Here is a 25,820-nt window from a genome sequence, read left to right as displayed (position 1 = left end):
GCCACGCCCCCTCTGCTGTGCTGCGGCTGGGCTGTGAGAGGCAGAGCATGCCCCACTGTGCAGAGGCCCTGGCCTCCAGCCCAGCCCAGCCACTGCTTTCTGTGGGCAAATGATACCTCACACAAGCCCCTGGGAAATTAACTATGTGCCTGCAGGGGCCTGTTCAAGAGAACCAAGACATAAAAAGTTACAACTTACCGAACTCGTAAAGAATTATTTACCCAGCATTTGTCACACCCTGGCTAAGCCCTAGGACTACCAAGATGATTAAGGCATGAGGGTTGCTTTCGAGGACCTCTTGGGTTTCTTGCTGGATGGTCAATCCTCTTCAAAGCCCGTCTGTATGTCCTTTCTCCAGGAAGCGCCCCCCACCCGCCGATCCCCTCTGTCGTGCCCTCCTTGGAAATGCTGGAGCACTGACATGGCATTTCTGGCCTTCTGGTTATCTGAGTCCTTATTTTGTCTGCCTTCCTAGTTCGTAGGTTCATATCTTCTACCTGATGCATTGCTCTAACCCACTCGCCCCATGCCAGCACCCGGCACAGGCCTGAATAGACATACTTCTCTGGAATCTTTAGGTTGCAAGTTACATAAACTCAACTCAGAGTGGCTTAAGCCAAAAAGGAAAATGTATCGATGCATGAAACAAATGATCGGGAGTATAATTGCTTTCAGTCCTGCCTGGATCCAGGTACCCAGAGTTACTGGAAATCCCTCTATCTTCAGCTCTGCTTTTCTTCTCTGATGGTTCACTCTCAGGCAGGCTCTCCCTGCATGGTGGCAAAGCCCGCCCCCAGCAGCTCCAGACTTTGCCCTCCAGAATTGCATCCCAGGGATTGGGAGGCTTCTCATTCCCGATAGCTGAAGCCCAAGTCCTAGTTCTAGATCCCAGGGAATCAGCTTTGGTCACAGGTCTCTGAACCTGCTGGCCAGCCTGGCGGCATCCAGCCTGCCCCGAAGCCTGGGTGGAGACAGTTCTGAGCCACGCGGCCTGAGAAAAGGGCCATTCCCTGAAGAAAGGGAAATTCTTGCTGAGCAGGAAAAAGCAGCACAGGCTGAATGCCTGAGCAAGGCAAGGCGCGTGTGGGTCAGATATGGTCTTAAGACATGGATAAGGAGGCCTTAGAGGGAGGAGCTTGGAGGCAGGAAAGGGGGCTTAGCCAAGTAGGCTGGGAGCATCACGATCCAGCCCCTCACTCTCCATAGAAGCAAAGTGGAGCAGCCCCCCCGTCCCCACTCAGTACCTGAAACGATGCTTTTGTTTTATGGCTGCTTTAGTGACATGGCTTTTCATAAGATGAACTCAGAGCAGTGACCCAGTCAGCAACCATTATCTGTTCGATGGACTCCTTCCAGGCCAGGACTTGGTTAGGGCTAGTCTTGGGGTTTGCCTGCACTAAGGGCACAGCACGAGTGCAGTGACCTGAGGGAGGGGACCTGTGCATGGGGACAGAGAATCTTAGACTTCCAGAATGAGAGTAAGAAAGGCCTGGCTGGTGTCACTTGGTCCAGCCTCTACCCCCAGTGACTGAGAATGCATTTCCTCCCTGTTGTGATGCGAGAACTGTCTCATTGTGCTGCTCTCTGCTTGGGTTTACCTTTAGGAGCCTCAGAGGACACAGTGCATAGGAGCATGGGACCTGAAGCCTGACAGCCTGAGTTTAGATCCAGACTGGTTAGCCCATCAGTGCCTCCGTATCCCTTTCTATAAGATGGGGTCATCAGAGTAGCCCCTACCACCTGGACTTGTGCTTGTTAAATCATTTAATCCATCATGGTTAGCCCAGCACTTGGCATAGGGAAACAATAAATATTTGCCAGTATTCTTATTCTCCCATGAGACAGGATAAGAGCAGGCCCCCCATCTTTACAGACTGGTCACCCCCTCCAGGCAGTTGGACACACAGAGATTCAAATCCTAGCTCTTTGGCCTCCTGGCTACATAACCCTTGGATTAGACTAGTGCTAGCTGCTGTAACAAAGAAACCCCTCTACCTCAGGAGCCCTAACACAACAGTCATTCATTTCCGGGTTCCATAAGCTGTAGAGTGGATAACCTTCATCGGCAAGAGACTGCCCACAGCCAGGCACCCAGGCTGCTCCCTAGCTCCTAGCTCCGCTGTCTTTTTATTTATTTATTTATTTATTTATTTATTTATTTATTTATTTTTTATTATTTTTTAATGTTTTATTTTTTATTTATTTGAGAGAGAATGAGCAGGGGGAGTAGCAGGAAGAGGGAGAAGCAGGCTCGCGGCTGAGCAGGGAGCCAATTTGGGGCTCAGTCCCAGAACCCTGGGATCATGACCTGAGCTGAAGGCCCAGGCTTAACTCACTGAGCCACCCAGGTGCCCCTCCACTGTCTCTTGGGACCCTGAGGCCTCTGTATCAGGCCCGCTTGTGGGAGGAGAGAAAAGAGAGAAACCCCGCCCACTCTGAAGAGGCCCGCCCATCAGTGACTGCCATCATTCTGCTCCCTTTCTAGGGGGGAGCTGGTCACTTGGCCACACCTGGCTGCCAGGCCGGCAGGAAATAGACTTCCCTACTGACAGCCGCCCTCCAGCAACAGCTCTGTGTTGTAAAAGAGGAAACACAAAGTTCCAATGGACGGTTGGCTATCTTTGCCAAAACCATAGCAAATCGCCAACCTCCTGGGCCTCTGCGCTTCATCTATAAAGTAGAAAGCACCGCTTGACCGTGGCAAGGGACGTTTACTAAAATCCTTGAATTGTATGCCTACTATGGGTACGTTTCATGATGTGTACTAGGTTAAGCTTTTGTTTAAAAAACGGGAGACATCTTGGCCTTCTCGGGATACTTACGGGCACTCAACAAGTGAAATTTTGCCAGCCTGGCACTGCGTGTATATGTGTGTGTGTGTGTGTGTGTGTGTGTGTTAGGGAAGGGAGGTACCAATGCATTGAGTGGTTATGCATATAAGAGAGACACCCAGCTCAAGCCACCTGCAAACAGGAAGTGGTAGGTGGTTCGGTCTTGCTTCTTGCTTGGGAAGCCCTCCCAGCATGTGGCGGAAGACCCAGCCCACAGGGCCACAGCCACAAGTGCTGAGGGGAAGGCCGGGTGACACCCACCTGCCTTCAGCAACAGAGGGGAAACCGAGGGCCTTCCTCAGGGCCAGTGAGGACACACACTCGAGATGCAAGGCATGGGGGGTGTCCCCCGGAACAGCAAGGTCAGCTTGAGTGTGGACCATGGACCATAGTGTCAACCACACAGGATGAGGGGGAGGGGAAGCAGTCACCTGCTGCTGGAAAGTTCACAGTTACCCAAGTCCACAGCCACTCCTTCAAATAGAGGCAAGGGGGGTGAAGGTAAAATGGTTTTAGATCAAGTTCCCGCTTGTACGTGCCCTCAAGCACTCGGCAGGCAGCAATGTCTTACTTTCCTCTCTGGTCTGGAATCCCTGCCTGAAAGAAGTTGCTCTGTCCTCCCTGCTGTGGGGATTAAGTGAGTTAATACAACACGGGAAGGGCCTGGACAGTGCCTGACACCCAGTCAGCTCTCCGCAGGAGTTCGGTGGATGCACAGGCAGCTTCGGCTCAGGCTTTGCTCTCTCCTGAGCCTCAGTTTCCCCACTTGGATACCCAGGGATCCGGATGGGACATTCCCCCAACATTCTGGCTTGGGAAAACTGTGGTTAAGAGTGCCAACTTTGGAACCACTCCCCATGTGAGACTTCTGACCTTGGACAGGCTGTACGGGGCTCTCTGCCTCCTTCTCCTTCTCCCAAAATAGGGGTCATGAGAACACCTACCCACTAAATCATGACGATGAGCCCATGCTCAGAGCAGGGCCCTACTTCAGTGTTAGCTGCTGCTGTTGTCATAGTTGGGATTCTCCCCATCGTAAAGGTGTGGTCTCCGAGGCCCAGACAAGTGACTTGCTCAAGGTCACCACTCAAAAGCGGCGCGCGGCAGGATCAAGGGCAAGCCTGCTGAGCCCCGAGGCCTGTGCTGTTTCTGTCGCTCCCCACTGTGCCTCTTAAGTCACATGCGTGGTAACTGGGTCAGAGGCAGTGTGTACCTGGGCCATGACGCAGTGACAGGACGGCTGTGTGGATTAGTTCCTTGTCGCCTGCTGACGCCTACAGAGAACAGGCCTGAAGGGAGAGGGAGGTTGTGAAGGAGGGAGGGGTCAATGGTGAAGACCCCCAATGCCGGGCCCTAGGAACTAAGGGAAGGGACGAGGGCAAGTTGGGTCAGATGTAGCCCCTTCCCCCGGGGACCTCTTGGCTTGTTGACGGGGACAGACAGGGAACAACGTTGAGACCACCCCAAGACATTTCAACAGGAACTCTCAGAGAGAGACACACAGACCCTTTGTGAATCCTGGGGCTCAGGAAAGGCAGGAATCGGCAACTGGGGCAGCAGGGAAGGCTTCCTGGAGGAGTGAGACCTGAGGACAGAGATCCAGAAGATTGCAGATGGGGCAGGGGGAGGTCAAGGCAGGCAGCAGGACTGGCAGAGGAGACGAGAGAGCAGCAGTGCAGGGTGGTGGTCAAAACACGGGCTGGACCTGGACTGCAGGGGGCAAATGTGGGACCCAAACCCACCCCTGACCCAGACTGGCGCCTACACAGTGCAGCTCTGAGGCCAAAGCAGCAGCAGAGAGAGCCACGCACCCAGCAGCCCCTGCGTGAGGGAGGTGGGGAGAGAGGTAAGGTGGGGCGCTCTGCCTTGCAGCTGCCAGTCAGTCTCCCAGAGGACGCAGAAACAACCCAAAACGATGGGCAGGGCCACAGCCCGAGGTGGGAGCATCGCACACATGTGTGTGCATGTGCACGCACGCCCGTGGCCAGCCCCGCGCGGCAGCCCTCGGGGAGGCCACACACGACGTCCTGGAGAAGTAGGTCAGCAGAGCAGCCCAGCAGTTTCTCCCCAGCAAGCAGGGAGAAGAGTTCAAGGCAAAGAGGGTGTGGACTCCTCGGAACCCCTGAGGGAGAGGCCTGCACTCTCCCCAGAAAGGGCCATCCCTCTCCCTATCACATCAAAGCGGATCGCCTGCGTTCCCTGGCTCGGAATTCTCCCCACCCTGGGGAGCGGGGAGCGGAGCGTGTGGGCATTCTGCAGAGGTTGGGACGGGTGACCCCTTCCAGCACTGAAAGCAAGGAAAGACCATCATGGGCAGAGGCCGCCACTTTCGCCTAGTAGATGGCTGCAGTGAGAGGGACCCAGTACTGTCCGGTTAGAGCTGGGACTGCATTGAGCCTTGGTGATAGGTGCCGGGGCCCGGTTGGGTGGTGGAGGTCAGGGCAGCAGGACCCCGCGTCTGTGGGCCTGGCACCATCCCTCCCTCTGCTGTGGGGGCGTCTAGGAAATGAGCTAGTCCAGGCTACAGATGCACCCCTCTGAGGGCATTCACGTGGCGTTTCCGACAGACTCATGGCATACATTCAGACTGAAAGAATTCGGCGAGGCAGTGGCTGTGGCGGGGGAAGGTTCTGTAGAACAGGGTTTGCTCATGAATGGAGGGGAAGGGGGCTGAGTGGGGGGAGCAGGATCCTGAGGCAGCAGAAGGGGCAGGAGCCAAATCGGAGGAGGGGAGGAGGGGAGGAGGGCCCTCTGCTCCCCCAGCCAGCGGGAGGACGTGCAGATGGAGCTCCGTTTGCTTGAGGCTGGGTGGGAGGCCAGGAAGTTCCCTCCTGATGTTCCTCCTCTCCGTGTGAAGTGGGAGGCTGGGTCGTGCCAAGAGGGAAGGGGAAGGCAGAGGAGGAGAGGGGAGGGTTTGGGCCTGGAAGGGGAGCGGCTGGGCCAGAGTGAGCACGCAGGGCTCCTGAAGTGCCCGCCCTGCTCACAGCCTCCGCGGGCCAGCCAGAAGGAACACAGATCCCACCACTGAGAGAGCACAGGCGCCTGGCACTCACAGAGGGCTCGCTGTGTACTGGGCACCGAGAAGTCCACAGCCAAGTCCTTTAATAAGTCACAAGCCCATAGGGAGAAGGCACTATTCTCTCCTTTTTGTAGATGGAGAACTAAGGCAAGGAAAGATGAAGGTACTTGCCCAAGGCCATCCAGCTAGCAGGGGACAGAGCTGGATCCAAAGCCAGGCCAGCTGGCTCAGACTCTGCCCTCTCTCCGAGAGAGAGCCCGGGGTTGGCTTGCAGGGGTGGGGGCTGGGGGAGTGCGAGCTGAGTCACCTGGGATTGGAGGTAGGAGGGAATGGGGTGAGGGCAGAGGCTTCTGGAGGATTCCTTACGGGCCTCTCCTGCCATACACGCACAGACACGAGCGCACCTGCTCTGGAAGCCCGTCTCCCCGGCCCAACCTGCCCCCTCCCCCGACAGACAAGAGATGCAGGCCCAGATGGGCATTGGCTGTCATCCCAGCCCTGGATTCTTCCCCCAGCAGCTCTCTGCCCCCCAACACCATCTGGGGACAAACTCAGTACCTCTGATGGGTGGGTGCAGTTTGCATGGATCCCAAAGGGGTCAGTCAGGCTGTGGATGGGGAGGGTTGGGGCTTGGTGGGATGGGCGCTCTGCCTTGTGTCTGGAAATGGGGGGGAGGACTGAGTGGGGCCCTAGGGTTACACCTGTAGCTGTGTGACATGAGCACAGGGGGTGTTGTCTGTGGCAGGGCAGGGGGGGGAGGCGGCCACGGGTGTGGCCATATCAACACCATCCTCCCAGAGTTTTGTCTGAGACTACTTGGCTGGAGAATTGGATACTGTGAGCCTGCCCTCAGACCTCACCTTCCCCACCCCCTGCCTTTCGTTCTCAAAGGCCTAGATCACCTTGTATAAGCATATATAATTCATGGGGTATTGTCCATCACCCCCCTTGGAACGTAAGTCCCACGAGGGTGGGATTCTCTTTTAATATATATAAAAGATTTTATTTATTCATTTGAGAGAGAGAGAGAGAGCACGAGCGCATACAGGGTGGGGAGGGGCAGAGGGAGAAGCAGACTCCCCACTGAGCAGGGGGCCCGACGGGGGCTATGGGGTGGGGGGTGGAGGGGTTTGATCCCAGACCCAGAGATCAACCAGAGCCAAAGACAGACGCTTAGCCGACTGAGCCACCCGGGCGCCCCTAGGGCAGGGTTCTTACCCGTTTGTGTAGTGTGGTGTCCCCACAGCTCCAAACAGCAAGCCCCTCAACATCTATGAATAAGAGCACCCGTGTGAACTTGGTATATGGAAAGTCTTTGTGTGACATAAACACCTGTGCCTTGTCTGATGCCATATCTGAATGACAGCCCAAGACAGGCCAGTGGTACCCAAGTGGGGACTGTGGGTGTCTCCCCTGAGTGCTGGCTCAGGTCTGGCCCTGAAGCTTTGGGGAAAAGGGAATGCAGCAAAGGTGCCTGTCGCCCCCTTGTGGTCATCTTGAATCTGGCAGCCCGGGACCCTAGGTACTGGGGAAGAAGGCGAGTGGACCAGAGGGCCCTGGCTTGACATCACATTTCATGCCACCCCCCCCCCCACCGTAACAGGGAGAAGATGAGCGTGGGCTGCCCAGAGCCCGAACCACCCCGCTCCCTGCCCTGCTGTGGGCCAGGGACTGCCCCTGGGCTGGGTGCAGGCGTGCCTCTCCTCACTGAAGACATGCAGGCACTGACCCTCCGCACGCTGGCCGCCAGTGATGTGACCAAGCACTACGAACTTGTGCGGGAGCTAGGCAAGGGCACCTACGGGAAGGTCGATCTCGTGGCCTACAAGGGCACAGGTGAGTATCTGCTGGGCTTTGAAGTCTGGGCTGGGGACTTGTCTGGGGCTCTCGGTGCTCTCTTCAGGAGCCAGGAGGTCAGCAGGGAGACTGGTCCAGGCGGAGAGATGTAGCCTGAGCAGCCCAGGGAGACCTGAGAAGGGGTACAGGGCCCAGACTGGAGGGTAGGGTGCTTGGGGACAGCTGAGGAGCTGACCCGGGGACATCTGGAGCTCCAGAGAGAAGTCAGGGCTGACCCCAGGGAAGTAGACAGAGCTGAGAGTGTGTCCTTGGAAACAGGGCACTGTGCTTAAGGAAGGGTGGGAGATGCCTCTGGGAGGTCATATGGCCATGTCCATTTCTCGGATGAAGACACTGAGACCTGGAGATCCAGTCACTCAGCTGAGGTCATACAGCTAGAGATGCTTCGAGCCAGGATGAGACCCATCTCCAGAAACTTCTCACTCAGGAGGACGATGCCTTCCCCACACCATATGCTCACAGTGGCATCCTCCTAACCAGTCAGAGACAGGGACTTCCTGAGTTCCCACAGCTGCACACACCGGGGGTGGGGGGCTCTGTGCCAGGTGACAGCAGCTGGGGGATCTCTGGACATGGGGTTCCCTGAGCTTTGCCCCTTGCTCTCTGTGTGACCTTGGACAAGTGGCTTAACCTCTCTGTGCCTAGGTTCCTCCTCTGTAAAAAAGGATAGCATTCAGGCTCGCCCACCTCCTAGGGTCATTAGGAGGAGCGGCTGGTGAATGGCGAGTGCAGAGGGGAGGGCCTGCGATTCGTAAGTGCTCTGTGGACACGTGTGACACACACAGTTTTACACCCCCACGGGGTACAGATGGCCGCCCAAGGACAAAGGCAGGGACATAGGCCTTGAGGCCCTCACCTCTCCCTGTCGAATTCCTTTTTATCATCCATTTAACAAACATTCATTGAGCAGCTATGATGCACCATAGGGTCATAGGCACTGGGCAGAGGACAACAAACAAGACCGAGATTCAGGGGGGTATGTCCTGGGGCGGGGGGGCAGGGGGAGATCCACCAGATGAAAGAAGTGTGTTGAATGTCAGACGGAAAAGGAGAGCGTGGAGGAACGAGCAGGCGGTCCTCACAGAGCTACAGGCTGGGGCAGGAGACCCAGGCTGACCCCTGAGTCACTGCATGGCCTCCAGCAAGTCCTTTCCCCTCCGGGAAGTCCTTTCCCCTCACGGGGCCTCAGTTTCCTACCAGTAGGATGAGGACAGACGCACACAGCCTCTGGGCGGGGATAGGCGGGCACAGGCAGGCCTGGGGGCACCAGGCGCAGGAACTCAGGGACCTTCACTGCTGTGGCTGCCTCCCCGTCAGGCACCAAAATGGCGCTGAAGTTTGTGAACAAGAGCAAGACGAAGCTGAAGAACTTCCTGCGGGAGGTGAGCATCACCAACAGCCTCTCCTCCAGCCCCTTCATTATCAAGGTCTTTGACGTGGTTTTTGAGACTGAAGACTGCTATGTCTTTGCCCAAGAGTATGCGCCCGCGGGGGACCTGTTCGACATCATCCCTCCTCAGGTACTTGGTGTGGTGGCCCAGGGATGGGTGAGGGCCCGCCCGCGGGGGAGCTGACGGAGCCAGGCACTCCCAGGGCAATGGCAGGGGGACGGGATGAAGCCCAGCACCTATCTAGGGACAGTGGGGACACAAGAGGGGAGACAGACAGCGGGGCCACCAGTGGCTTCCCAGAGGAGGCGCCCTGGAGTGGGGGGAGAGTGCCAGGAGGACTCCAGGCTCCTTACCCCGCGTTTGGTGGGGGAGGGGGTGAGTCTGTGCCCGCGCCCAGGGGGGCGAGTGGCAAGGCCTGTCAGAGCCTTGGATCCCTAGAAGGGAAGCGGCGGCGCAATGGCAGCGAGCAGGGGTTGGTGAGACAGTGCGAGAGAGGGCGCTCAGGACCCTCCGCAGGGACCTGGGTGCGGGGTGAAAAAGAGGGACCAGAGAGGGAACAGGCGTATGCCCCGCCCCCGGCCCCCGTGGGATGGGGAATGGCAGCAGTGGGTACTGATAGGCTGGAGGAAACAGGCAGGAACGGGAGGGGGTCCGGGAGCGCGGCTCCCCGCTCCAACCCCACCCCACTCCGGGCCGGCAGGTGGGGCTCCCCGAGGACACGGTGAAGCGCTGCGTGCAGCAGCTGGGCCTGGCACTGGACTTCATGCACGGGCGGCAGCTGGTGCACCGCGACATCAAGCCCGAGAACGTGCTGCTGTTCGACCGCGAGTGCCGCCGCGTGAAGCTGGCGGACTTCGGCATGACGCGCCGCGTGGGCTGCCGCGTGAAGCGGGTCAGCGGCACCATCCCCTACACGGCGCCCGAGGTGTGCCAGGCGGGCCGCGCCGACGGCTTCGCGGTGGACACGGGCGTGGACGTGTGGGCCTTCGGCGTGCTCATCTTCTGCGTGCTCACCGGCAACTTCCCGTGGGAGGCGGCGTCGGGCGCGGACGCCTTCTTCGAGGAGTTCGTGCGCTGGCAGCGGGGCCGCCTGCCCGGGCTGCCGTCGCAGTGGCGCCGCTTCACGGAGCCCGCGCTGCGCATGTTCCAGCGCCTGCTGGCCCTGGAGCCCGAGCGCCGCGGGCCGGCCAAGGAGGTCTTCCGCTTCCTCAAGCACGAGCTCACGTCCGAGCTGCGGCGCCGGCCCTCGCACCGCGCGCGCAAGCCCCCCGGGGACCGGCCGCCCGCCGCCGGGCCGCTGCGCCTAGAGGCGCCCGGGCCGCTCAAGCGGACGGTGCTGACCGAGAGCGGCAGCGGCTCCCGGCCCGCGCCCCCCGCCGTCGGGCCCGCGCCCGCGCCCGTACCGGTGCCCGTGCCCGTGCCCGAGGCCGGCCTGGCGCCCCCGGGGCCCCCCGGCAGGACCGACGGCCGCCCGGACAAGAGCAAAGGGCAGGTGGTGCTGGCCACGGCCATCGAGATCTGCGTCTGAGCCGCCTCCGCCGCCCTCGGGGCCGAGGTGCCGTGCTCGCACCAGGCCGGGCCGCCGGGAGCCGCCCTGGGCCCGCGCCAAGCCGTGGTGGGGCGGGGGCCGCGGCGAATCCGACCGCCCCCCCCCCTTCCGCGGCGGCGGGAGGGAGTAGCGCTAGGCGGGGCGGGGCGGCGGGCCCTGGCCCAGGTCCGAGGCGGGCTGCCGAGATAGCCACCAAAAGACCTCTTCCCCGCCTGTGGGGCAGGGGCTTGGTCCTCAGGAGCCGAGCCCCGCAGACCCGAGGATTCAGAGGCCCCCCCTCTTCCCTGACACCCGGAGCAAGGGAGCTTGCGGGCAGACTCCCCCCCCCATACACACACACACCTCCCCGAACCCTGGAACCCCGACTAGTTGCTCCTGGCCCTTTGCAACCCCTGGCAGATCATCCCGCAGTCCCACCGCTGGTCCTCCCTCCTGGCCGCCCCCACCCCGCGCCCTCGCCCAACACGCACTCGGGCACAGAAGGGGACGGAAGTGTTGGGGCAAAGAAGGGGCTACTTAGGGCCCTCGAGCACTGGCTGGGGGGAGGGCGATGCGCTGAGGGCTGAGGTGTTACTCAGCGGCGCCCAGCACTTTCCTGGGAGGCTGGAGCGGAGAGGCCAAGCCTCCTGCAAAATGTAGCAAACGCCTGGATGTGGCAAAACTGTTTGTGTGTGTGTGTGTGTGTGAGTGCGCGCGCGTGCGTGTGCGCAGGCACAGGCCCCGAAGAATCCGGAGGCCCCCACAACCCATTCCCCTGAGGTGAGGACACTGAGCCCAGAAGGAGGGCAACTTGCCCCCAGCCGCACAGACCCCTGAGAGGTGGAACCCTGGAAGCCCTCACCCCGCCTCCCAAGGAATCGTCCTCCAAACTCGAGGAGGGGATGGATGCCAGGGCAGGGCCTTGGCGACGGCCCTGCAAACCGGAAACACCGGGAGTGAGTGCAGAGCCCTGGGGCCGGCCCAGCTCCCCATGCTGGCTGCACCTTCCCCAGACCCGGGACCCTCAGACCCCCTCGATCCTCATTCCCTGAGCCCAGACACAGTGACCTGGGCCAGCAGTGTCCCTGGGTTTCTGCTGGGGACCGACACATCAACCCGGGGCTGCCCCCATCCCCACATCTCCCAGGTTCCTGGTACTGGAGTGGGCTGCTGTGGGTGTGAGGATGCCATGGGAATGAGGGTGGAGGTCCATGGAAGCCTCAGGGGTGTGAGTGTGTGAACAGATGTGTGTGTGGCGTGAGTGTGAGTCGAGTGCCCATGTTTGCGTGTAGTCTCGTGTGTTCAGCGACGGCATCCAGACGCCTCCAAAACTCCGCCTGGCCCCAGGATCCTCCCCAGGCAGCTGCCCCCAGGTGTCCACGCCTATGCGTCACCACGCGCCCCTCAGGGAATCTGGCCGGGAGGCACCCAACAGTGGGTTCAGGCCCCGAGGCAGCAGAACAGGAACCCAACCTCACCCAATGTTCCCTCGAGACCCCTGACCTCGCTGTGGAGGCCCGGGACCCTGCAATAACCTCGACATGGGTGAGGCCGCTCCTTCCACCTGGCAGGGGCCCAGCCGCCATCCCGGGCCACACCTGCCAGGGTCCTACCGGGTTCTAGGTCATTGGAGGGGGCTCTCTGCGGAGCCTGGCTGACCAGAGAGGGCCCAACCACCCTCTGGCCTGGAATCCCCCCTCTCTCCACTCATCCCTCATTCCCACTGCGCATAAAGGGCTATGGGTCCCCCTGCCCTGCCTGGGTCCAGTTTACAAACAGTGTGCGGTGGCCCCAGGGCCTGGCCCCGCTCCCCTCCATGTGCCCACCCCTCTGGAGGCCCCCCTCTGCCGAGGGCCCTAGGGCCCTCCAGGTGCCAGGTAAGTAGCAATCCCTCCTCCCACCAAGGGCCGCATTTCAGAGAAGGGTACCCCCATCACTGCCCCCGGCCCACCTGGAGCCCATCTGGGCCACCTCTCTCTCCCAGCCGTGACTTCTCCTTTTTTGCCTTAGGCCTCTCGACATCCTGTCTCTCCTGCAATAACACGGACGCAAGATTCCAAGTAGATGTCCCTCGCCGTGCGCCCTCTCTCTCTCTTTCTCCGTTAAGATCCTATCTGGGAGTTTCTCCCTTGTCGTTGTATCTAGAATGTTAGAGTTGGAAAGGGGACCGTAGTTAGTTAGCCCAGCCCCTATGTTCAGAGGCACAGGGGGGGCAGCAACTGCCCGACGCCGGGAGCCGGACCTGAGCCAGGCTTGCTCCCTCAACGTCGGGCCCCCCCCCCCCCGCTGCTGGTGCCCCCCTTTGCTAGTTGGGTTGGGACCCTTTGCCCCTTAGGAGAGGTGTTGGTCACAGACTTTACCTCAGTTTATGTCACTGTCGAAGAAACAAATAGCAAAAAATTAATAACACCGTAGACACAAAGACTTAGAAGACAACACACAAAAAATCTTCCTCTTTTCGATTCTTCTGTGAAGGTGTGTGTGTGTGTGTGTGTGTGTGTGTGTGTGTGTGTGTCTCTCTGTCCTACCCCGGGCAGGCCGGGTCATCCCTGATCTCTGTCCCAGCCCCTGTGTCCCCACACTGCCCCTGTCCTTTGGTGCTTCCCAGAGGCCCCTCTGAGCTGGCCTGTGGGGTGTGGGGAGCCCCCTGGGCGGGAGGCAGGGCCACAGGTTAGCTAGAGGGCCTGCCATCAGGCCCACGGAGAGATCCCCAAGGCTGCCAATATTCCTTGAGCCCACGCTGTGGCCGGTGGGACAGTCGCGGTGGTTAGCATCAGCATCCAAGCCTGGCTCAGGGCCTGGGCAGAACCCCAGCTCCCGAGCCCCAGCCCCTCATGTCTTGCCACCGCTCCCCCATATGTTTGTAAATACTCTGGCATCCTTTGGCCCTGAGAAGGTTTTTAAATGTGTTATTTACTTCTCTAATCATGACAATTGCTATAAAATAAACAAAAGTCTAGAAAAATGACCACGGGGTGGCTGTCTTGTCTCAGATACGGATGGGGGGGGGGCACACAATGACTCTTGAGCTGAAAGCTTAACAGATTTTCTAAAGTGGGGTCTCCAGAGTCTGAGAGCAAGTTCCTCAGGCCTCCTGGGGCCTAGAGGAGTCTTGAAGGCAACAAGAAGAAGGACCAGGTTCTGGGAGGGAAGAGGCCAGGGCTTGTCCCTGGCCCACTGTCCAGCTTCAGACTGGGCAGACATAGAAGCCAAAGCCCAGAGGAACATAGTAAATCCATAGGCTGCTTTACCCAGTCACCACCCAGCAAATATTTACCGAGCACCTTCTGCGTCCCTCCCGAGATGCGGTGGTGAGCAGGTCTGATGGCATCCCTGTCCTCAGGCAGCCAGCAACGGAAGGATGGAGACAGACATTACTCACATTCAAGGCTGGGTGCTGGGAAAGTGCAGACCTGGGAAGCTCATCAAGTTTGGGGGTGTCGGGAGCTCACCGACAACAGAAAACCCAAGGATTCTGAGTTCTCAGTGCTGCGGGGCATGGCCGGGTGAGAGGAAGCTGAATGGGCAAAGATGATGGCAAAGTGGAGTGGCTGTTAAGAAGTTTCATGATTAGGGGTACCTGGGCGGCTCAGTGGGTTAAAGCCACTGCCTTTGGCTGGGTTATGGTGCCAGGGTCCTGGGATCGAGCCCCACATCGGGCTCTCTGCTCAGCAGGAAACCTGCTTCCTCCTCTCTCTCTGCCTGCCTCTCTGCCTACTTGTGATCTCTGTCTGTCAAATAAATAAATAAAAATCTTAAAAAATTGAACACAAGCAGAAAGAGTTGGAGAGTCTGCAACCCCATCATCACCAAGCTGTACCAGAGTGCAGGAGGCATGCCAGGAGGAATGCCTGGAGGCTTCCCTGGTGGTGGAGCTCCTCCCTCTGGTGGTGCCTCCTCTGGGCCCACCATTGAAGAGGTTGACTAAAGCAACCTGAGAATAAATAGGTTGAGCATTGTTCCACACACAGTAGTCAAAGGACCCAAATTTGTAGCAAATTCCATGGCAGTTGTAACGTTGAGCTGCTATAGCAAAAAAACTGGGCATTCTTGATACTTGAATATGGAATATGTGCACAGGGAAAGGAAATAAACATTGCACTTCATAAGCACTGTATTGTTAAGTGGAAAATGCAACGTCTTAAATAAAACTGTATTTAAAATTGGCACCAAAAAAAAAAATCTTAAAAAAAAAAGGAAGTTTCATGATTCCACATATATTCAGCAAGAAATGTATTACCTTCTCACAGATAAGATCCTTTGCTCTGTTCCAGACCGTTCGGTAGCTCCTTATACCACCCAGTTAAGGTGGAAGTCCTTACAGTGGCCTCCAAGGTCCCACTCCATCCCCTCCCCCGCTTCCCCATGCTGCCTTCTCCAAGCCACACTGGCCTGGCTGCTAGGACCACCCAGCATGCTCTCCCCTTGGGGCCTGTACCTTTGCCCAGGACTCTCCCAAATCTCCTGCTTCCCATCCTTCAGGTCCCTGCTCAAATACCAGGCAATCAGAGAAAACTTCCTGGAGCAAAAGCCCCTTACTCTGTTTCGCTGGGTGGTGAGCGCTCACCACCATTCCCGATTCCATGTTCTTGTTTGTCCCCATTTCTGCCCGCTAGCACAGAAATTCTGTAAGAACAGTCAGTGTTTGGCCAACTGCTATCCCCTCCAGACGCCAGTGCCTAGGGGAGGGTCTGCCACAGGACAGATGCTCCCAAACGATTTGTCAGCTTAATGAATGAATGGCCAATACTATTTCAGGGGCTGAGGATACAGCAACAAACAAGACAGATAATCCTGGGGCACCCGGGTCACTCAGTCAGTTGGGCGTCTGCCTTTAGTTCAGGTCATGATCCCAGGTCCTGGGATCAAGCCCCACATTGGGCTTCCTCCTCCATGGGGAGCGTGTTCGCCCTCTGCCTCTTGCTACCCCACTTGTGTGCTCTCGCTCTCTGTGTGTGTGTGTCAAATAAATGAATGGACTATTTGGGGAATGGGGGGACACAATCCCTAGCTCCTGAAGCTTACTTGCTAAAGAGGAAAACAGATATTAATTAGATTACATACTTATCTATGAAATGGGGGTGGGAGTAAAAGAAAAATAGGAGAAGAAAATAAGAAATGAGAAAAACAAATCTACCCAAGCTAGATCAGAGGGGAAAGGACTCGTCCCCAAGAATTTTATCTAGGATACATTAGAGAAAAACCCTGTCATTTCAAAACATCTACCACTTCTCTGCAATGATGAGGGTGCACACCCAGAGGCTTCTGGTGTGTGACTCTGGTGGATTATAGAACACTCTGGTGGATTATAAAGGAGTGGAGGGGAAATCTACAAAGGCAAACAGTATCTGTGGTACGTGAGCCTTAGTGCACAAATACCTAAAATTTAAAATATAAATAAAATTTCAAAAAGTTAAAATAAACATGATAAATAAAATAAAATAAATATAAAAATAAAATAAAATAAAAATTAAATAAAAATTCGAACTGCCAATGTGTCAGAGAATGCCAGGACTTACCACTAGGGGGCCTTGGTTTTCTGCCGACGTTGTTTCTGTCTGCTGCTTAGCGTCACTCCTGAACTTCCCTGCCAAACGGCTCTGTCTTGCCCCAGGGGCTTGACCAGAGGGGTTTCCAGCCCCTGCTACACACTATATCAGAACCAGACCAACCCCTGCAACACCTTAGGTCCTTCCAGTTAGCCTAGGCCACCACCCCTTGCTCTTGGCAAGTGCCTTCTCAAGGGCACTTAGTGGTTTCTCCTGCCCATAGTCTTCAGGCTAGACTCAGTCCATCAAAAAGGCTCCAGTAACATTGAACTTCAGAAGGGAAAGGTTTGTATTCTTCATATTCTCCCTTTTTTCCCAACATGCTCCTTGAGTCCTATGCAGGTTTTCCTAGCTACTTGCCAGTGAAAGCTAAGCGTGCCAAGACAAGGTGTATCGAAATGGCAGCCTGGGCCTTCAGCTCAGGTTATGATCCCTGGGTCCTGGGATAGAGCCCCTAGTTGGGCTCCGACCTCAGCTGGGAATCTGCTTCTCCCTCTCCCTCTGCTCCTCCCCCACCCCCCCCTCAGGGCCCCCCACCATACACTCTCTCTCTAATAAATAAAATAATTTATTTTTAAAGGGCAGGCCTCAAAGTCCCATTACACCCTTCAGGCAAGGCAGTAGATGACAACTCAACCTACTTACATCGTGGAGGGAGAGAGTCCGCAAGCAGCATTTCTCTCTCAAAAATGTAGAACCTTACCCCCCACCCCCATCTAGTCCTAGTTTGGGGTGGAAATGTGGGGGATATTTCCAGTTATTTACTGGCAGTTGAGGGGAGGAGAATGTGCATCAACCCAGCCTTGGTTTTTTGAGAAAGAGGGCAATAAAGAAATTCAGGGGTTTTCATCTGAAACCAAAGAAGGGGAGAAGCATATGGTGGTTCCCGAGGCCAGGAGTGTACAGGGACAGTCAAATAAGCAGTCTGTGTAATCAACAACAGCGTACTGTACACTTGAAATTTACTAAGAGAGCATATGTTGGGTGTTCTCACCACACACACACACACATACACGTCGTGAGACAATACATACATTAGCTTGTGGTGACCATTTCACACTGTACACCTATTTCAAAACATCAAGTTATACAACCTTAAGCATATATAGTTTTTATTTATCAATGATACCTCAATGAAGATAAGAAGAAGAATAAAAAGAAGTAGGCTGCTCATGGCCTGACTCGGGAGACCATGAGCCCCAACTTGGAAATCCTCGGAAAGATCAAGGAGGGGTCTCCCTCCTTCCCTATATGGGAAGTGTGCTCTTTTGATATTAGAGGAAAACAGAGGGTGCCTCCAGAAGGTGGAGGCTTTTGGGTTATATTTAATTACAGCTCTGATAAGGACCCTGGGATGCAAAGAATAGTGTAAAAGGGAGTAGACATCCACTATTTTTGCCTGTTTTGACCCATTCATCCCCCCCTTTTAGTTGCCAGCACCCCAAATTTCCCTTCCATGTTCTTAATCCATGTGGTTCGTATGGGACTGATTCCTCCCCACCCCACCCCGCATGGGTTCCATGGTGTGGCCACATGACCCAGGTCTGGTAAACTAGCACATTCCATCCCCTGAGCCACAGCAGTTGGCTCAGACAAGGACATATAACCCAAGTGAAGCAGCTCCTGGCCTTTTATTACACCTATCCTAACACGAAAGTGTTCTCTTTTCATTAGATTTTTCTAAGTCTGTGGCATGTAAGGCTGGACGTGGCCACCATGTGGGGAGATTCTGTCCAAGCATGAATATGCTCATAAATCCATTTGAGACTAGTGACTGTAGCCTGAAATAAAGGAGTTCTGACTGATATCCAGAGAAACTTACTCCACAAGACCCTTGAAACACCCGTATCTGCCTTACAGATACAGTCCTGACCAACAAATGACCTTGATCACGAGAGGCCACTGAGCCTTTCCAGGGGATGGATGCTCACTTCTGAAGCCGAGATTACGAGAGTATTCGCCAGCACCCATTTGTCCCAAAACAACAGAAAATCCAACTCAAAGTCGCTGATGTGAAAACAAAGAAGTAAAAGTCCCTAAATAGAACCAACTTCAGGTGAAGCTTAATGCAAAGGCTTCACCTTTGACACCAGGATAGGTTTCCTTCCCCAACTGCTCTATTTCTTCCGGGAAGATTCATTCCTGGACTTTGCCCTCTCTCCTCCCGGCGCAGAATGGCTGCCAGCCACCACAACTTCCATCCTCTCCTAAGCGACGCCCAGCGGGAAAGAGCGTGAGTCTCGGTCCCAGGCTGGTGCGGTCCCTGTGTTTGCTTGATTCTGATTGGATCCTGTCCCCATCGCTGATCCAATCACACGGGCAGGGCAATGCGGTTCTCTGATTGGCCGAGACCTTGTCACATGCTTCCCTCCCCCAGCAGGGAGTGGAGCCCCACCCAAAGTAATTGACTTTGAGAGTGGTTTGGGGGGTGAGGTGGGAGGGTATGGAAAGGAGTAGGGGTAGAGGGCAGTGGAGGCGGAGGGGGGGATAGGCATATCATTTGGCCCCAACTCAACCCAGTACCCATGCCCTGTGCCACGTTCTTTTGCAGTGTGATATTAATGTAGCTCCTTCAACCATCGCCTGGGTGGACGTTCACTTGGTTTCTGCTGGAAATCTCCTACATAATCATCCTTTTAAAAAACTTACAGGGACAGGAGAAAAATTATGAAGAACAGTGGCTGAAAACTTCCTGAATTTTTTAAAGTTTTTGCTTATTTATTTGAGAGAGAGAGTGAGCGGGGGAGGTGCAGAGGGGGAGGGAGAAGCGGGCTCCCCGCTGAGCAGGACGCCCCATGCCTTGCTGAATCCCAGGACCCAGATCATGACCTGAGCCGAAGACAGCCTCTTAACTGACTAAGTCACCCAGGTGTCCCTGAAAACTTCCTGAATTTGATGGAAAACATGGATGTGTCCATCCAAGAATCTTATTGAATATTATTTTTCGCTATGTATTATTATATTAGCTGAGCCATGTAGTAAATTGGGATTACCTTTCCTTTCCACATGACCTTTTATTTTCTAGGCGTTGGTAAGTTTCCTTTTTTGTCTGTGTAGAATCAGCTATATACTTATTATGAATCCAACCCCAATCTCTTGTTTCTCAAGAGGTCTGGTTTGATTAAATGGTTTCCAAATTTAATCTTCTAGGAAAGGGTTAGAGGGACCCCCCTCACCTCCTTCCCCGCTCCAAGATGAGCTCACTAATCTTCGGACCTGTTGCAGGATTGTCCCAGGGTCTGTCTCCTCTCATCATTTCCCAGAAAAGTCTCTTTCCTTCTTTTCTATTGGAGCACCTACTCCTGTATTGAATAACGTTTCTCAAACTTGATTTACTCTTTCATTTTGGTGGATCACATTCTCCCATAGCCCAATAAAGTAAATTTTTAAAGATCTTCCAAACAGGGGCACCTGGGTGGCTCAGTGGGTTAAAGCCTCTGCCTTCAGCTTAGGTCATGATCCCAGGGTCCTGGGATCAAGCCCCACATCAGGCTCTCTGCTCAGCAGGGAGCCTGCTTCCTCCTCTCTCTCCCTGCCTGCCTCTCTGACTAATTGCAATCTCTGTCTATCAAATAAATAAATAAAATCTTAAAAAAAAAAGATCTTCCAAATGAGTAGTATGGGATATTGCCAGATTTCCTTCTAAAAGACCGATTAAGAGTTTGTCTCTCCATCAGCAAAAATGACAGTGTGTCCCCTAAAACCCAGCAGACACTCATTGCTGCCTACTGCTCAGTATAAAGTGCTAATTCATCTGAACTTTAATTTGCCCTTTGGATTTTGCCATTTTTCTTTTGTCTGTATGGGCTGGTTCGTTCATCTGCCAGGTTTGCAAATGGAAATCATCCTTTAGCTTAGCTTGGGTACCTTTCCCATAATCTTCTCTCCTGAGTTTAACATAGATTCATCAGGAAGATTTTTGCTGGCCTCTGGGGTTCTTTTCTGGGTTTTAAAATTATCTAATAGTTCCCTAAGTGTTCTCCTAAGACTTTTATGAAGGGTTCATTCATCTTTTTTTTTTTAAGATTTTATTTATTTATTTGACACACAGAGAGAGAGAGTGCACAAGCGTGGCAAATGGCAGGGAGAGGGAGAAGCAGGATCCCCGCCCAGCAAGAAAGGAGCCTGATGCAGGACTCGATCCCAGAACCCTGGGTTCATGACCTGAACCAAAGGCAGACACTTAACCGACTGAGCCACCCAGGTGTCCCAAGTGCTAATCCATCTTTAACCTACTTTTTGCTGGAATGAGGTATTGATCCAATTTTATTTATTTCTTCCAATGGACAGCCGGTTGTGTTGGCCCCAGTTACTAAGTAAACTGGCCTCTTCTGACCAAATTGAATTTCCGATTTTGTCATGATTTTGACTCCCATAAGATAACGGGTTCCATTTCTGGGTTGTTTATTTAGTTGCCATGGCTGTGGATTTGTGGCATTTTCCGTGTGCAATGTCGTGTAGGGTGATCTGATTTTTTTGAAGGCCCCATTGGTATTTTGATTGGAATGACACATGGGGACATAGATGCTTTTCTGATGTTTTTAACTTGCCGCAGGTCCCGATGTGAGCGCTTCTTTATCCTTCAACGCAGTTTTTTCCTCGTGGAGCTTCTACCTCTTCTCTGTTAGATGTGTTCCCCTAATACTAGAAATGTGGATGAAATCTTTTCCTTTTTCTTTTTTTTTTTTTAATTTTACTTCTTTATTTGACAGACAGAGATCACAAGTAGGCAGAGAGGCAGGCAGAGAGAGGGGGAAGCAGGCTCCCTGCTGAGCAGAGAGCCCGATGCTGGGCTCGATCCCAGGACCCTGGGATCATGACCTGAGCCAAAGGCAGAGACTTAACCCACAGAGTCACCCAGGCACCCTCTTTTCCTTTTCCTATTTCTAGCCAACGATTTCTTACAATATCAAGTTGCCTTATCTCTTTTTTCTCAGTAGTGAGCATTTCATTGTTTTTTATCCCGGTGTCTTTGCTTGAACCTCCAAAAACTGCTTTGTTTCGATTCTAAGGGAAATGGCTTTTGTATCTAGAATGGTGTTTGGTGTTAGTTTGGTCGAAGAACCTTTATGATACTTAAGTAGTTTCTTCTTTTTTTTTTAAAGATTTTATTTGTTTATTTGACAGAGAGAGAGCGCGCGCACAAGTAGGGGAAGCAGCAGGGCAGAGGGAGAGGGAGAAGCAGGCTCCCTGTTGAGCAGGGAGCCCGACATGGGGCTCGATCCCAGGACCCTGAGACCATGACCTGAGCTGAGGGCAGACACTTAACTGACTGAGCCACCCAGGGGCCCCTTGTAGTAGTTTTTCTTAAGAGAAAGCAATTGAATTTTTTCAGCATCCGTTGATATGATCCCAATGTTACTCTCTTTCAGTGTGATGTAAAGAATTATGTTGATGAATTACTTGATATGGTACCTGTCTTGCATTCTTGAGATAAGCTGTATTTGCTCAAACTATGGTATTCTTTTGATATTGAATTTAACCAACTGAGCTACCGAGGCACCCCTCAAATAAATAAATACTCTTTAAAAAATAAAAATAGGGGCACCTGGGTGGCTCGGTCAGTTAAGCATCTGCCTTTGGCTCAGCTCATGATTTGGGGTCCTGGGATCAAGCCCCGCACCAGGCTCCCTGCTCAGCAGGGAGTCTGCTTCTCCCTCTCCCACTCCCCCTGCTCAGGCTCTCGCGTGCTCGCTCTCTCTCAAATAAATAAATAAAATCTTTTAAAAAATAAAATAAAGTGGAGGGTTTCTATGTTTTCCTATGTCCTGGAATGGTTTAAGTAACATTAGAGTTACCTTTGTTTTTCTGAGTTTAAATTTTCAGATCAGCTAAATTCTTCTTTGAAATCATCAGGGCCTGGTGCCTTTACAAATAAGTTGATACACACAAGAAAGGATGTGGAGCACCACCACCAACAAACCCGCCATGTAACAGAAATGTAAGTTATTACTTGTCTGGGTCACCAAGGTTCAGCTTGGCTAAAAAGAAGTGGGGGCTCCCCACTGCGTTTTCCTAGTGGCGGTGCTGCAGCGGGCCGGACTGGCTGAAAAGTTACTTGGGAGTTGGTGGACCCTGCGGTGTGATTTCTGGGTGTCTCTCCTCCCTTCCGTTCTTCTCTGTAATAACCCCATGCCTGCTTTAAAGTCCTGCCGTTTTGTTAACAGGACATGGCTAGGTAGCCAACAGAGAGAGGGATTCCGGGCAGAGAAGGACACATGAAGGTTTGAAACCCACCCCTGCCCTGGGCAACTTGGACATCTGTGTGGGGCTGGTTTCTTGGCTGTGAAACAGATTTGTGTGAGGTTTAAAAAAGATAAAGGGTACACAGAGTCTGCACAACCGTGTCTCCTCCTTACCTACCCACCCCCAAGCCCACGGCCGACTCCCGGCAGAAGAAGGCTGTGCTTCGTTGCGTGGGCAAGGGGGAGCCAGGGCAGGTCCTTGAGGTGGGGAGTCACTAACATCCAAGAAAGCACGATAGGAAGGGGTTAGAGCCAGGAGGTGGATTTAATTAGCCTAATGTTACAGGAGAGGAAACTGAGGCCCAGAGAGGGGGAGACCCTTGCCCAAGATCACACTGTTACAAAATAACAGTGCTGGTATTTGAACCCGGGTCTTTCTGACTCCAGGCCTCACAGGCCTATCCATTCCCCAGCCCTGGAATCTGGGAGACACCCCTAGCCCTCCACAGCCCACTGTGCAACCAGCCTCTTGGGAGGGATGAGCATCTCGCCCGGCGCCCTAGAACCTTCCGTACCTGCCCCCACATGAGTCACTCACCGGAGCCAGAATGAAAGAACCCATCTCCTGGGGGAGTTCTCTGTGTGAGTGCATTTCGGGTTCCCGTCTTAGTCACCACTTCTCTTGGTTCCCACCCCTCCCCCCATCCCCGACTGCCGGGAGCCTCCATGTCCCCAGCCAGACCCACCTGTGCCACCCCCACCGGACTCAGGTCCCCACTGTGGTGAGGCTTTGGTGGGGCTGGTGAGGCTGAATCCTGAGATGTGGGCAGGGTGACTGGGGGCAGCAGGCCCTGTAACCACCACTGGCTTCCCTTAACCTAAGTGAAAGCCGCGAACTTGGCAGGTGGACAGTCGCGGTGTTAATAACAGCTGGCATTTCCAGAGCGCCGACTTCAGCCAGGCCCTGCTCGGAGCCCTTTGTGTCTATTAAGACATGTAAACCTCCTCTAAGCCCATGAGACACCGGTGTCCCTATTTTATAGCTGAAGCAATCAAGACTCAGAGAGGGGTAGGGGCTTGCCCAAGGTCACAGTGCCAGCAAAGGACAGAGCAGGGTGTCCCACTCAGGCAGCTGGACTGTCACCACAATGGGCATTCCAGCACCAACACTGTCCCAAGGGCCGGACAAGGCTGAGTCCCTACCCTGGGCCTGGTCCTGCCCCTTGAACCCAGCCCAGCCAGAGCCCCTGAGAAGGGCGAGCAGGGGCCAGCCCTCTGGGGAAAGGCACCAGCTCTCCCTCTCCTGGGGTGAACTCTGGGCCAGGCTACGTGTAGCCTCCCCTGCTTGCCAGGCTGGCTGGTCAGCCTCTGGGCCTTTGTGGGTGGTTTCCTTTGCTTGGAACACCCTCCTCCTCCTCTCCATGGACCAATCCCCTGTCCCATACAACTCAAGGCAGCGGCACCTCCTCTGGGAAGCCCTCCGGGATATGCACCCTCCCAGAACTGTACACTTGCCTAGATCTGGGAGTCCCAAATCTGCCACTTCCTTGCTGTGACCTTAGGCAAATTACTGAATCTCTCTAAGCCTCACTTTACTCATCCAACAAAATGGGGCCAATGATACCTCGAGGGGTTTTTGCAAGGATGAAGAGATAAGCCTGGCTGATAACAGGGCGGGGCCCACAGCAGGCACTCAGTCCCCCGGCTCATCTCACAGCACTGATTTGTGTACCCCAGGTTGTAACTATTGGTGTCTGTCTCTCCCTCTGGACCAAGTGTTCTGCAAGAGCAGAAATGGTGTCCTGTTTCCATGCTCGTGCCAGATCCCAGCCCATGGCCTGCCCTGCGGGAAATCTCAACCCATATCCTATGTATTGGCTGAACGGCCCGGGGTCCAGCTTCCTACTCGCGCTCGGTGCCGAGGGCTGGGCTGGACTGAGAGCTGCCCCTTCCTGGATATGTGACCTCGGACAAATCATTTTTTTAAAAGATTTTATTTATTTATTTGACAGAGAGAGATCACAAGTAGGCAGAGAGGCAGGCAGAGGGGGAGGGGGAAGCAGGATCCCCGCAGAGCAGAGAGCCCAATGTGGGGCTCGATCCCAGGACCCTGGGATCATGACCTGAGCCGAAGGCAGAGGCTTTAACCCGCTGAGCCACCCAGGCGCCCCAAATCATTTTTTTTAAAGATTTTATTTATTTATCTATATGACAGAAAGAGGGACAGTGAAAGAGGGAACACGAGCAGGGGGAGTGGTAGAGGGAGAAGCAGGCTCCCCACTGAGCAGGGAGCCCGATGTGATGTGGGGCTCCATCCGAGGACCCCGGGATCATGACCTGAGCCGACTGAGCCACCCAGGTGCTCCGGGCAAACCATTTAAATTAACGTCTCTGTGGCTCCTTTTCCTTGATGGCCAAGTGCGGAGGACACTAGTCCTGCCTCCAAGAGCTCTTGGGAGGATTAACGGAACTGCTGCTTAGAAGGCACTTAGGACCGAGCCCACCCACTGCGGGTAAAGGAGTGTTGTTGAAGTGTTGTTGAAATGTTGCACGTTTCGGCCTGTTCTGTGAACACTTGGCCAGCTCTCACTACGCGCCCCAGGGACCTGGGGTCAAGGTCCTGAGAAGCGTCTCTCCAGCGGCCTCCTCCTTCATGCCACCCCTGGTGTTTCTCCGTCACCAGTGCCTTGCCTTCTAGCATCTGAGGCCAGGGGTCTCGCGTATGAAGCCAGGAGGACGGTCCCCACAACCCAAGAGCAGAAGACCGTGCAACCTTATGCTCCTGCTGAACACCATTGTCTTGACTCTGCCTCCCCAAGGCCTCTGAAGATATCATCGAGCTGGGTTTGGGGAAATGCGGTCCAAACTGGTGAGGTTTCGGTCATGTCGAAGACTGAGTCCCAGCCACTACAGGACATGGTGTCATACAAGGCTTGCCTGTGGGCTGGTCTGTGGACCCCAGGCCCATGGGGCCGCTGAGGGGTGAGTAGGAGCCCCCTAGAGTGACAACACAGGTTGGTGGTGGAGAGGGGGGAGGCTGGGGCTGAGCTGAGCTTGGCTGCCGCTTAGGTCCCATCCCCCACTCCCCCTCCCACCTGCCCCGGCTGCTGGTGACAGGAGTGCTGTGGTTTCTCTTGCAGCTTCAAGGCTTCTCCGTGCTCGCTCTGCTCTGGCTCCCCAGAGCAGCCCACAACTCCAAGGTCACGTCACCCCTGAGAAGAGTGAGCCTCTCCCTGGTGGCAGGCGCCAGCCAGCCACCTTCTGGGTCCCCACCGGAGCCTGCAAAAACTTCTGGAAGGCTTCTTCACTATGCAGAGGATGTGGGATACCCCTGCCTGCCCCCACCACCAAGTGCTTTCCCCTTTGCCTCTCTGTCCCATCCCCTTCATGCCTGTGGGTGGGCTTGTCGGATAAGCCACAGGACATTGGTTACCTTGGAATTTCGGACAACCAACAAGTC

General features: G+C 54.8%; 1 protein-coding gene across 2 annotated transcripts in view; it reads left to right on the top strand.

Annotated features, from left to right (window-relative positions):
• The window catches only part of SBK1 (SH3 domain binding kinase 1), a 47,734-nt gene extending 34,140 nt beyond the window's left edge, over positions 1–13,594 (top strand). For both annotated transcript variants that reach the window (XM_045993649.1, XM_045993648.1), the window contains exons 2-4: positions 7,454–7,686; positions 9,025–9,227; positions 9,799–13,594. In XM_045993649.1, coding sequence (XP_045849605.1) covers positions 7,461–7,686; positions 9,025–9,227; positions 9,799–10,626 — 1,257 coding nt within the window. In that variant the 5' untranslated portion in view covers positions 7,454–7,460 and the 3' untranslated portion in view covers positions 10,627–13,594. The remainder of the gene's footprint in view (positions 1–7,453; positions 7,687–9,024; positions 9,228–9,798) is intronic.
• Positions 13,595–25,820: the final 12,226 nt, after the last annotated feature.

This window comes from Meles meles, chromosome 21 (genome assembly GCF_922984935.1).
Source record: "Meles meles chromosome 21, mMelMel3.1 paternal haplotype, whole genome shotgun sequence".
NCBI lineage: Eukaryota > Metazoa > Chordata > Mammalia > Carnivora > Mustelidae > Meles > Meles meles.
Note: the sequence above shows the minus strand (reverse complement) of the source record. Positions and strands in the feature narration are given on the sequence as shown.